Consider the following 13,683-nt stretch of genomic DNA (forward strand, 5'->3'; position numbering starts at 1 on the left):
ATTTACCCTCCTTGAGCAATTTCAACTTCACAGGGCATTAGGTCAAAGAACTAATAAGTGGCAGACATGGATCTAAGTCCAATTCCCTCTGATTCTTGGTTCAATGTCTCACAGAATCAGCATAAATCTCCAACACAGTCTTACAGTATTGCCTTCTCACAGAGATAAATGATCTGTCTAAAGGCAAAGAAGGACTGAGGTTCAATATTCTGACTTGTTGGATAAAAGAATGAAAAACAGAACCTCATGCTTTTGGGATATCTGCCCAGTTGTATTACACTGCTTAATATATTAAATGAATTGAAAAAATGGAAGACAAAGGGAACTATCCAAAAGAACAACTATTCTAAAATAGAACAGACTGGAGATATTTGGAAAGATACTTAGAATAACAACTGCTAATAAAATTGGGATTCTGAAAAGTCAGAGTAGTTCAGAGGAATTTTAAAAGTTTAAGAGGCCTGAGGAGTCTACAATTACCAAAGAAACTAATTCCTCACAAGCATACACTTACCCTCATCCATATCAATTGGATCAGGCCGTGCTGGTTTTGTTTCTGGATTTGGATCTATTTCTCCAGGTTTAAGTTTTCGTGGATCATCTGTTGTTTCCTCTTCATTGTCTCTTTGGGCAGTTTTGTCCCTAAAAAAAGCTCAGATGAGTTAGTCACAGTTATCATACCACTTGATACTTTTTTTTTTTTTTTTAAACTCAATGGAGAAGCATTAACAAAATAGAGCAATTCTATCATTGCTTCATCTGAAATAAACAGCATTAAAATTCTCTTTTCAGAGAGTGCTTCAATTCACTATCAAACAGGATTCAAGCAGCTCCTTAATCACAAATACAGTGCGGCCATACAAACAGAAACACCAACAAAAACCAAAATGTTCTAATAATTCATTCTCAGCAGTGTGATTATGGGTGACTTTCATTTGCTCTTTCACTGCTATTTTTTCCCCAAATGTTCTATGATGAACATGTAAGACCTGTATACTTACAAATTAATTTTTTTAAAAAAAAGTTATACCAAAAGACATAATTTTGATTAACTATATGACATTTTGAAATATAGAGCCCAGTAGCTTTAGCTCCTCTGGCTTTAGTCACATCTGAAATTAAAACTTTAAAGGCAGGAAATACTAAAAGTTTATTCAATCTCATTAACATATACACTATTTTTTTGTTATGTGGGGGGTACCAGGATTCAACTCAGGAACACTCAACCACTGAGCCACATCCCCAGCCCCCTTTTGTATTTTATTTAGAGACAGGGTCTCATAGAGTTGCTTAGTGCTTCACTGTTGCTGAGGCTGGCTTTAAACTCAAGATCCTCCCGTCTCAGCTTCCTGGGCTGCTGGGATTACAGGTGTGTGCCACAGCATCCAGGCATATACACATATTTTAAAGTGCTTTGAAGATTCACTTACAGGAGAAATTCATAGTGTTCCAAGCACTGAGCCGCTGTTCTTCCAATGATTGGAGCAATAGTCCTCCACTGAGTTGGCATCAACTTAGCCAAGTGCAAGAGTTTTTCCTCTTCTTCTCTGGACCACTCTGTTTTCTTAATGCTTGGATCCAGCCATTCATACCTATTAAAAAGACAGTACTTTATACACTAATCAACTAGTATAAATATCCAATTTCCACATTAGATACACTGACTTCTACTATATGAAAAACATGCTCTCATCCTTCAATTACTAAAGCTTCTCTTTCTGACAAGAATATTCACTGTGTGGTTAAACTTATCCCATTCAAAACTCTCCATCTCACTATATTCTATTGTATTGTAATTATGTGAGATTCATAATACTTTGAAAAGGTAACTTGACTGAAACATGATCATATGCCTTCTTTCTCAACTGACTTGTTTTTTTTTTTATTTTTTACTAGAGGTTTTGAATTATTTGGAAAAAAACAATACCACCTCTTTTTTTTTTTTTTTTTTTTTTTTTAGTGTTTCTAATTTTCGTAATACTTCCTCATGCTTTCTCACAAAACCTTGGCTTATTTCTTTAAGCATTTCATTATACCCACTGAATGCTGTTTCATTCCTGAATGTTTTTGTCTGGTATGCTTTTAAATTTAAGTAAAAATACAATGACCTCCTCTGTCTTTCTAAAACCTACCCAAACCACCTTTTCCATCCAATTCTTACCTAGATGAGAGGCTGGCAAATAAGACATAAGTCCTCACAACCTCTAAAGCGAGAACTTAGTGCCTCTAAAAGAAACAAAATTCCAAACCACTTCATCCTCCTGAGAACCATCTTCCTCTCTGCAGTCCCATTTCTACCTTCTGATCCTTTCCTATATCCAAATGCCTAGGAAATTAGGTCACTTCTGTACAATCCAAAGTTTTTTCCTGGCAGCAGAAGGGTTGGGGCTGGGACCAGATCACTTATGCCAAAAACAAATGTAAACAATTTAATGCAGCCAATTCCCTGTGATTTAAAAGGTGATACCACAGATGTATTATTGGCCTACATTGCATTTTAGTGTAGCAAATATACAATACTTCAATTCTATTATGAGAAAACTCAGTTATTGAGAGCTTGCCCAGAAAATCAACCATTCTTTATCATTTGTTTCCTTGTGAAAATAAATCTTAAAACAACCAATATATGAACTTTTGGAACATAATCCATTTATAAGCTTGGGACCATCTGTCCTCAAAAGATTTTATGCTTCACAAAGTGCTCTCAAACATATTAACACATTTAAAAATGGAGCTTTGATCTCCATCAGTTAGTTTTAAGTATTTTTATCCCTAATTGGAAGAAAGTAGGGGCAGGGAAAAGGGAATAGAAAAAAGTCTTGCCCAGGATCACATAGGAAGCAAGTGGCAACTAAGTCAAAAATTCCATTTCCCACTCTATATCCTGATGCCTTCTTTCTTTGAGAAGATCTGAAGAACTGACATTTCCCTCATCATAATCAAGGTCACTTTTTCTTTTCCATTCTGTAACTGATACATACCATCTGGCTTTGCACTGCTTTGCTGATTTTCTATGCAGCAACGAGGCAATCCTAGACCACTGGTTTTTCCCATATTTCATTACTGCTGCTTTCAGAATTTCATCCTAAAAGAATAGTCAGAGAGAGTATATTCAATCACAAAATTCCAAGTGAGAAAAGACAAAATTTAAATCAACTCCGATGGAGCGGGAAACCCTCAGGTTAAAAAAGAATAGAGAGGTAAAAGGGGGACAGGGTGTTGGCTCTCACCTGTAACCCCAGCAACTCTGGAAGATAAGGCAAGAGAATCACAAGTTCAAGGCCAGCCTTGGCAACTTAGTAAAACCCTGTCTCAAAATTTTACCAACAGCCTGGGGATGTAGCACAGGAGAAAAGCACCCCTGGGCCAGGCTTGGTGACACATGCCTACAATCCCAGCAGCTCGGAGGCTCAGACAGGAGGATCACAAGTTCAAAGTCAGCCTCAGCAAACGCAAGGCACTAAGCAACTCAGTGAAACTCTCTCTAAATAAAATCCAAAATAAGGCTGGGGATGTGGTCTACTGCCCGAGTTCAATCCCTAGTACAAAAACAGGTACAAAAATAACAGCAAGCAAGAATAAAATAAAATTTTAAAATTAAGAAATCCCTGAGGACATCTTACCCTCTCTTGCACATGTACTCCTCAACAAACTGGAAGCAGAAACAGCCCAATCTCAGCAACACTACTTCCTGACAGAGATTAGTAAAAGTATCCTCCAGTGTGCAGCTCTTTAAAAGGTATAGTTCATTCATTTATACAATCATTCAAGAAGCATTTCCTAAATACGTACCTTAACCAGGTCTGTGTACTAGGGAAAAGAATCAAACAAGACAGATCCACAGCTCAAGAAATAACCTGGGACTGTAGTCATGCATGGCATTTTCTTTCCAATCCCTTAATACTCACAATGACTCAAGAATCCAAATTTCAAGTTTAACCTAAAAATTAAATATTTCTCTCCCACCTACCCAGTCAGCTCACCCAGTCTTCTCTACTATCTAAATACTACTTCACCAAGGCACCCAACACAATATGGAATGCACCAATCTCTGAGCAGCCTAAGAAGCTAAGACACAGACACAAGGGATGATGAAGTCACAGATTAATGCACTAGGGACATTTTACTTTTAGGATTTTTCCACATCAAACTTGAGCTACATGTCTTGTAATTGAGTTGCTGCAGTTCATTTCCCCTCCCATTAACAGATGGGTTTTTAAAAGACTGCAGGGCTTTGCCCACTGCATAGAAATTCTGCTGCTACTTGACTCTATGTGTTTCTCCCATAGAAGTCATCTCCAATTTTAACAATCTGGTTCCCTCACTAGATTAAATAAGTTATCACTGCCTTTATTTGTAACTTTGTTGAAATAATGCTACACTTCAGCACATCTTCAACCAAAATATATAAAGCAGGTATCCACCCTATTACATTCACACCCAAACATCTGCCAAAAACCTACTTCATGTTGGTGACTATCCTAGGTTCTAAGGCTATCAAGACCTGGTCCTTTTGCAGTGCTGTCTGGTGAGGGAAGTAACAACTAGCACTTACTGAAAGACTACTATGTGCCTGATTCTGTTTTAAATACTCCAAATGTCCTACCCATTTAATCCTCAAGGAATTATCTCCTTTAGAAAAATGAGGAAAGGGAAGGCCCTAAGAGGTTAAGAATTTTATCCAGCATCATACAGAAGGATATGATACTTACAAAAGAACAAAATAAACTATAATAAATAGATAAAAGAGGTGGCACAAGACTACTGGGAATGCAACTAACTCTTATAGGGTGGATGAGCAAAGATTCCAAGATGTGTTTCTGAACTAGGTTTGAAGAATGATCAGCAGGACGCCAAGCAGTAAAAACACATTCCAAGAAGGCATAAGAGGTAATAGAACATCTGAAGATTTATTCCAGGAATCAGTAGATTCAGTGCAGTCTGAATTTAACCTGCATTAAAATTTAATTTCTATTTTACTCCAGTCCTACTGCCCTTGGGCTCACCCAGGGCATTATCCATTACGTTTTTTGGAAGCAAACACCATGGTAGGCAGTTTGTTCTGTCTGGCCTCTATCCAGGCAAAGGCGAAATAACAGGAAGTTAAGAAAAAGAGACCTTGGGATCTGTCGGGCGGACACACAGGTTATGCCTCGGTAACAGATAAGAAAAGGGATGAGGGCGTAAACGGGCTCTTTGCTTTCCCTGTGCAAAGGAGTCAATGAAAAACAAAGTTGTGGCCACAGCAACAACTTTATTTTCGAGTCCCAGAGAGAGACCGGGTACTCGGACTGAGAGGATGGTGCCCCAGAAAATCAACTCTCGCTGACGTCCCATCTCCCCCGCCAGAGTTCCTCTAGAGGAGGAAGGGGGCGCGTCCTCAATTCAACAAACATTCACTAAGGGCCCAACAGATGCCTCGCAGTGAGCTCAAGAGCTGAGTGGCCAGGTGGTTAAATTGCGATCCCTGTCCTTGAGGCGCTGAGAACACTCGGCCTGACAGGGTAAAGGCCCAGAGCGTCCGCTCTCGCGCTGAGGCCCCCCAGCAGACCCCGCAGGGCATCCTCCTCGCCTCCCAGACCTCCGCGCGCGTGCGCACAAGCTGTCGGAGGGGGCGGAGGGCAGCAGACGGCGGGAAAAGGAGACCCACCTCGGTGTTCCTCCACACGCCCCCTTTGATCATAATTCGAGGCATCTTGGCGGCGGAGTGTCCCGGCAAGCGGCCGAGAGGAGCTTCCGAAAAGTAGTAACGGAGACTCGGTCACGAGACCCAAAGCCGCCACTTCCTCCAAACGCGACCTTCTGCTTTGAAGAGATCTGCGCAGGCGCGGGAGGGCGGGCCGACCAGCAGGTCTCGCGAGATGTCGGTAGCAGAAGGGAAAGAAGAGCTCTGTGAAAGCTTTGGGGTAGCAAGACTGACAGAAAACCATCAAACTGCTGCAGCCACAGCGCCCTGCGCCCCGCGCATGTCCAAGACGGGTTGGAAGAAACCAGGGTTCTCGCGAGATACCGGAGTTGGAACTTGGCTAGGAACGCAGAGGTGGAGTTGCTCGTGACGTCACTCAGTGGCAACGGGTGGGAATATTATGAGACTGGGCTTTCAATCCGGTTGGTCCGAAGAGAGCTTTGTTAATTTATTAATGCACCCCTTTATTAAGCATTTATTAAGCGAACTATTAGAAATGTTCTAAACAGAATGCTCGGGAAAAGGCAATAACCTATTTAAGGCTCAGTATTCCAACCCGTAAAAATAGAGATAATGATGGTATCAATCTCATATGATTGTCCTAAGGACTAAATGAGATCATAAACCCAGCATAGTTATCTAATACATAACTACACCAAAAAAGTGGCAGTTATTATTGCAAGAATGGCAACGCCAATCTCACCCCACCCCCAAGGGCATCCATGGGTATCCCAGAAATCGGCAGACATGTCACATCAGAGCTTTTCGTTCATCCTTCTTCAGTCTGTGTTGATTAATAAAAGTTGCTATTGATAGGCTCTGGTGTTAGGCGAACTCGGGTTAAGTTGGAGTCTTGGCTGTATTCTCAGTGTCCTCATCTGAAAAGTGCAGCTTAGAATACTTAATTCACAAATTCAGGGGGGGGTGGGGGGCAGGTTGAAATATAACGGAAACCCAATGAGGTAGAGATTGCAAGCTTTCTGCCATCCCAACTCCCAATAACACAGCCTTCTTCACTATTTCAGAACATCTCTTTGGGACCAGCCCTGAAAGCTGTGAAAATATTTAATTAGTGAATCAAAAAGCAGCTCCGAGGATTATATAGTGGCTCTGTCTTTACATTTCTTCCTTTCTCCATTTGCCTCTTCTGGAAAAGCTGGAAATTTTTCAGATTTAAGTTTATGTTAATTTTTTTATCCTGAAAGGGAAAATTGCATCAATAAAATAACTGCTTTCTGTTAAAAGGGAGGCAGTGTAGATTATGAAGAGCACACTGATTTGGTCATCAGTGATCTCATTTCACTCCTATCTCTGCTATTAGCTGGCTGTGTGACTGGTGAGAAGCCATTTTCTGTCTCTTCCTTCTCTGTGGTGGTTGCTGAACCTCTAACCTGTGACACCCAGGAATTGTCTACTACTGTGTATTGGAATCTGGAGACTAAGATGGGAAGAAAGCAGATCACAGATATATTGAAAGGAGCAGAAGAAAAGTATAGAGAGACTTAAGAGCCTTGTTAGAGTCCCTGGATCTGTATGTTCCAGAGTCCCAGTTACATCCTTATTCTTGCATTCTGATGATTAATTTGTTTTGGTTTTAGCCAGTCGAAGCTGGGTTTCTCTTATTTGTTTGTTTTGGTACTGAGGATTGAACCCAGGGGCAACCACTGAACTACATCTCCAGCCCTTTTTATATTTTAAGACAGAGTCTCACTAAGTTGCTGAGGTTGGCCTCAAACTTGAATCCTCCTATCTCAGCCTCCCAAGTTGCTGGAGTTGTGCACCTTTCATCCAGCTGGGTTTCTGTTATTTGTAAGCTAGAATCCTAACAACTGCAGGGTTGGGCCAGTCCTTTCTCAGGTCTAACATTCCAAAAGTCCATGATGTTGCCTTCTTCTTTCCACTCAGGACCACCAACTATACCATGTGCCTCCTTCCTACCAACTAGAAAAGGGTACCTCTTCCTCAAGATGCCTTAATGTCACCTGCTGAAAAAAGTGGTCACAATATACAGATGTTTTAGAAACGGAACACTCTACTATAAAGAAATTTAGATCTACCATGTCTATAATGTGAATGGGGCTCCTAAGGGCATATATCAAATAACCAACCAATCCAAACAGAGAAGCCCCGTCAACTGTCCTCCAAAGCACTTTTGAATGTGCAGATGCTATGACCCTTTCAGGGTTCAGAAAACACAACATCCTGAGAGTTCTAAGATGTCTGAAACCAGAGCCCCACCACCATAAACCCCAGAAAATGAATATGTTGTCTTCAGGATGACCTGAATTGACCTGTTTCTACACCACATCGCCCCAGCCTCACACAGTCAGTATCAGAGCTCCCACAAAGAGGCCATCTCTACCCCAAGGACTGTCAAGGATCTCTGGCAGGACAGCCAAAAGAAGCAACTGCCATCAGGCAGCCAGACTGTAGTCATTAGGCCACATAGCAAAATGAGTGGTGACTTCTTAATAGGTTTAATGAGAAACCAACTCTACTTCTTCCTCACTCACCCAAGATGTTGTTTCCCAAATATCCCTCAGAACACCAGACACATGGGATACTCCATAAACATAAACATGATTTTTTTCAGATTACTTGAGTATCAAAAAAGCATCATGCTATCTTCCCTCTTGAAGAATCGCCAAAAGTAAAGCCTGTAAGAAATTGTAAGATACATCTGATTAGATTTTTTAATTTTTTCCCTATACCTGTTGTGGGTTGAATTGTGTTCTCAAATAGATATGTTCAGCCACCAGATATTAAGAGAGAGGCATGGGATACACCCATTCCCTGAGCCTCCAAAAAGGAACCAACCCTGCTGACACCTTAATTTTACAGTCTTAGCCTCCATAATTATGAAACAATAAATTTCTCTTGTTTTAAGCCACTCGGTTTGTAGAACTTTGTTATGGCAGCCCTAAGAAGCTAAGACACTCCTTTGTTTTTAATAAAGCATTTCCAAACTAATCTGACCTTGCAAACCTTTTTTCTTACACCTAGTGACAAGCAAGAATTAGAATTTGGGAAATTCTGGCTCAAGAAAAGGCAGTTGAAAAAAAAAAAAAAAAGAAAAGGCAGTTGGATGATCCATCCAACTTACAAAGGGATTTTTTAAGCTGCCTCATCCCCTACTTCCCTGCCCCTCATCATTTTCAGGGGAGCTGGTTCTGAATGGATTGACATTTACTTAACTAAGTAAAACATTAAAAATTCTGATTTCCCTCTCATCCATTTTTGTCTTTCACCACCAAGAAACTAGGCAGGAAGGGACTAAAATTAGAAGCAACATGGTGACCACACAAAGCACAGTTTGGGGGCAGGGTCAGTCACCCCCGAAATCTTTCTCATCTCCCCCAAATAAACGTATACAATTTAAAAATCTGTTCTGCCTTGCACACACAATTGCAAAAGACAAGTCCTCCAGCCCCATCCCAACTCTTAGATTGCCATTCCTAAGCCCCTCCCTCCCATTTAGAAATGCCATAGCCAGCACTGGGAAAAGCTAACACCCTGATGTCAGGTCACTACGAAATGCAATTTCATGTACCATAATCCTGGTCATTCATAACATATTGCTCAACATGGATAATCACCTAAATTGGCTTGAGTTTCATCTTTGTCTCTTCCTTTATGATGGATCCAATTGTAATTTGCAATATTTTTCTCAGTATCTCATCTTTGTGGATCTCATTTCTAGGGAGACTCTGTGTCCTGTGGTGGAGAAGTGCTCCCAAAGAGAATTTGCTTTTCCTCAGGTCTCTGAGATTCAGAGGTCCATTTGAGCTCATTGCTTGGTTTGGGATCAATATTCTAATCAGGTAATGAATATCTAGACCCCCAAATCCACATGGCACATTTTTTCACAGAAGAACTTTTTTTTTTCACATGCATATATCAGGCCCCAGTTTATATGCCCAACTACAACTTAGGCAGTTCCACCCATGTGTATCACAGACTCCTCTGAGTCAACTCGCCCAACACTGACCTTCTCCCAGAAAACCTGTACTTCCCCAGCATTTTTTTATCTCAGGGAAGACACGGGGCGGCCGCATTTGGTTGTATAAAAAGTTCACTGCACGATGAGCAAATAGAGGCTGAAATCTAGCTTGCACACAATCCATCCAGGTGTGCATTTACCAGTTGTGTCTTTTGGAAGCATGTCTTTCTCTAGTTATACAAAGATGCCACATTAGCTAGAGGTGGCCCTGGAAACAACACTACCAACCCCATGGCCACTTTTTCTTCTCCCATACCTCTTTCCCACCCGAAGCCACACCATCCCTCAGTCTTACCACTGTTTCCTCTGACTTGTCCTCCAAACCATCTATTTATACCACCTCCCTTATACGTTGCACAAATGGCAAACATAAATGCAGAGCTCTCGATTCGGTTTGAATTTCAGATAAATAACAAATAACTGTTAGTATTAACTATGCCCAGTGTATCCAGTCTATCCTCTTTTTTAACAGTACTCTCCATTTTTACACCATGTCCATGCTGTACCCTGTCAAAAAGGCGTATCTGTAACCAGGTGATCACCCCCACACTCGCATCTTCCCACTGGGAGCTTGGGTCTGTCAGCTGCCCTGTACCTTCTCTACATTTGGTGGAGGCAGACGCATTTCCTCAGAAAACAAGGTGTTGGAATATTTGGCTGCTTATTTGATATGAAGCTGTACTCCTTTATGCAAAACCTAGAAATGCTTGCTTTTCACTTAAGTAATCTTACAAAGTCCAGGTTTAGGAGCCTCCGTGTTAGCTCTCAAGGAAGACATGGCCTCTCTGCTCCCCAGAGTGGCAGCAGGCCATAGTTCTTCCTAGAGTTCCCTCATATTAGAAGGACACCAATCATTTCAATGGATTCCCATCTCCTTTCCTAGAGTTCACTGAGAACTTGGACCATAGACCCTCCCCCTAAAAATCGTACTATTCCTCATCTGGCTCATTGCTCAGTCCTGAGTGGAGATATTTATATATCAAGGTACTCTCTCTTGATGTTCCAGCCAGAAAAGAAAAGCATCTCTAGGGTGCTACATGATTTTCAGGGGTTCCAATCCAAAATACGAATTCAAGTTCTCTAAGTAATGCTTTCACCTACCTAGCTTTTTTTGAAAGTCAAATACCTAAGGGCCAAAAGAAACAGTCTAACCAAACTAAATTCCTCATACTAGAAATGTGGACAATTAGTGGAATCCTACAGAATATTCATAAATCCTTTGTGGAATTTTAGAAGTTTAATAACTGCTATGGTTGGAATACGGCTTGTCTACCCAAAGTTCGCGTGCTAGAGAGTTAGTTCCCTACTCAATGGAATTGAAAATTGATAGAACCTTCAAGAGATGGAGCCTGGTAGGAGGTGTTGCAGGGTGTGGCTGTTCATGCAAAAAGGTTAAAGCTGGCTAGGTTTTGCAGGAGTAGATTAGTTCCCATGAAAGCTGGTTATTAGAGAAAAGCTTATGCCTGGCCCCTCCCTGGTCTCTTGTTTCATCTCTGGCCATCTGAGCTCCTGACACATGATGCCATCTGATGGGTTATGATGTCGCCAGAAGGCCTTCACTAGAAACTGGGACCATTCAAACTTAGACTTTCAGTCTTGAGAACTGTGAGTAAAATAAAGCACTTTGTTTTTAAACTTAGCACAGCTGTAGGCATTCCATATAGCAAGCCAAATGGACTAAGATAAACCCCAATGTATTAATATTTTGATAACTCAGAATGGCAGAGACTATAAAAAAGTCTTGAAATTATCATCATTTAGCTGATTATAGCCATATAACATAATTTTTCCTTCTGTTCTTCTTTTTCCAGGAATTGAAATTAGAATATCTTATGTGTATCGTGAAGTTGTTACTCTGTGGATTCACTTGTAAGTAATCCGGTGCAGATTGTTCACCTGAGTCTTCAGTTATTGAAAGTTAAAAAGGAACACACATGTTTATTTACCAAAGAACCTAAAGTGAGGTGAAGGGGATATTCACATCTAAAGGTTCAGCCTCTGGTGCCTGGAGAGAAGAAAGAGCTGAACTGCCATGACACACAGGTTTTTCCCATTGGCCTTTCCCTGTGCCTTTGTCTCACCAACACACACATGGACACTAACACACGTACACAGGTTCCACCCAAAGCTGGCAGTGGGACTTTTCATGGAGTAAGGCCTGGCAACTGAGATGGCCCCACACAACATCAAACCCAATGGAAATGGCCAATTTCTAGAAGATGACTTGTAGTCCTGAACTCTAGACCTCCCATCATTTAATAGTTTGGTGTGTGTGTGTGTGTGTGTGTGTGTGTGTGTATGTGTATGTGTTATCATAGTTACTCAAGTTTCGAATACTACCTAGGAACCTAGACCTCTTTGAAAACTAGAGCCTACTACAAACCTCTGAAACTCTATTGTGGTTGTTTTCCTTAACATCTTTACTCTGGAAGACTTCTTCCCTCCAAAAGAGTGAAGTACCATCTGAGAGCAATTTCCGTGCCACCTAGAAAATTCCATCGTGCAATTCCTGCAGAATCTTTTGAGTTGCTCTACACAGTGTCCTCCATTATCTACCCACACAGGATGTTGCAGTTGCCTTTTTTATGTGTTCATTTTTATGTTCTGGTAAACATGTTGGCAACCTCCTTTTTTTGCTTCCTAAATTACAGTTGTCTTTTATTTTCTGGATTTTTTGGGGGGTCAGGGATGGGTCTTATGTCCCAGGGACCAGGGGATTAGCACAGATGTGTGCTGACCTCACCCCAAGGAGCAGTCAGCACAGTTGCAGGTGGTAGGCCCCAGTTCTCTGCTAATAGTCTAATGGCACATGTCAAGGTGGAATGTGCTGAGTCCTGACCCTACTTCCATCACTCTGGCTGTGTTTAGAGACAATAAACAGCAAACACTTTAATACACTAAGGGCATGATGAGACCAGGTCCATAGCCCTCATTGATCAACCAGTGGGGTCTTCCTAGTGGAAGAGGAGATTGGCCATGAGCATGCCAAGAGGCAGGAGTGTGGTTTCGTCATGGTCTGACTGTTCAGGGTATACTTTTGTTCCCACTGCATGATTGCTCCTTGTACAATTGATGGGAGGTCCTGAGACCCATACGGTGGTCACAGAGCTCTCACCCTTCTTGGCTGTGTAGGCAGACAATACTGGGATTGGAGCTTCAGGGCAATAGTACTAAGGACCTGATGGACATCCAGTCTTGACATTTTTCTGACAGGAACCAAGTGAATACTGGGGAAAGTACCAAAGGTGTTAATAAAATGAGAATAAGCTGTGGCAAAAAAAGAGAAGAAAAATAAATAAAATGAGAATAGTTTTACCAAAAAATAATGAAAGCTCACTGCTATGGTCTGAACATTTATGTTCCCCTGAAACTCATGTGTTGTAATATAACCCCCAAGGCGATGGTATTAGGAGATGAGGCCACTGGGAGGGAATGCAGTCAATGCCTTTATAAACAAGACCCCAGAGGCTGGGCATGGTGGTGCACACCTGTAATCCCAGGGACTTGGGAGGCTGAGGCAGGAGGATTGTTAAGTTTGAGGTCAGCCTCAGCAACTTATGGAGACCCTGTCTCAAAACTAAAACAAAAACAAATGGGGGAAGCTGGGGAGGTAGCTCAGGGGTTAAGTATCCCTAGGTTCAATCCCCAGTACTGAAAGAAAAAAAGAAAGAAAAAACCCAGAGAACTAATTTGCCCTTTGAACACAGCAAGAAGGTCCTGTCTATGAACCAGAAGGTAGGCCCTCACTAGACACCAAATTGCCAGTGCCTTCAGCCTGGACTTCCCAGTTTCCATAACTATGAGAAATAAAATCCTGTTGTTTATAAGTCACTTTTGTATTCTATTACAAAAGTCTGAAGAGACTAAAGCACTCACAAAATATCCACATAATATCTCCAAAATATCTCATTGATTTGAGGACATCCTTAGAAAAACTTATTGTAACTGAATGCCACCTACATCTTAGTATTATAGTATCTGCGTTTAATTTCTTGAA

General features: G+C 41.3%; 1 protein-coding gene across 1 annotated transcript in view; it reads right to left on the reverse strand.

Annotated features, from left to right (window-relative positions):
* Positions 1-5,827, reverse strand: part of Cdc5l (cell division cycle 5 like) — a 47,500-nt gene extending 41,673 nt beyond the window's left edge. The window contains exons 1-4 of the mRNA XM_047558672.1: positions 5,651-5,827; positions 2,982-3,085; positions 1,431-1,592; positions 515-642 (exon numbers count right to left, since the gene is read on the reverse strand). Coding sequence (XP_047414628.1) covers positions 515-642; positions 1,431-1,592; positions 2,982-3,085; positions 5,651-5,695 — 439 coding nt within the window. The 5' untranslated portion in view covers positions 5,696-5,827. The remainder of the gene's footprint in view (positions 1-514; positions 643-1,430; positions 1,593-2,981; positions 3,086-5,650) is intronic.
* Positions 5,828-13,683: the final 7,856 nt, after the last annotated feature.

The sequence above is a fragment of the Sciurus carolinensis genome, chromosome 7, assembly GCF_902686445.1.
Source record: "Sciurus carolinensis chromosome 7, mSciCar1.2, whole genome shotgun sequence".
Taxonomy (NCBI): domain Eukaryota; kingdom Metazoa; phylum Chordata; class Mammalia; order Rodentia; family Sciuridae; genus Sciurus; species Sciurus carolinensis.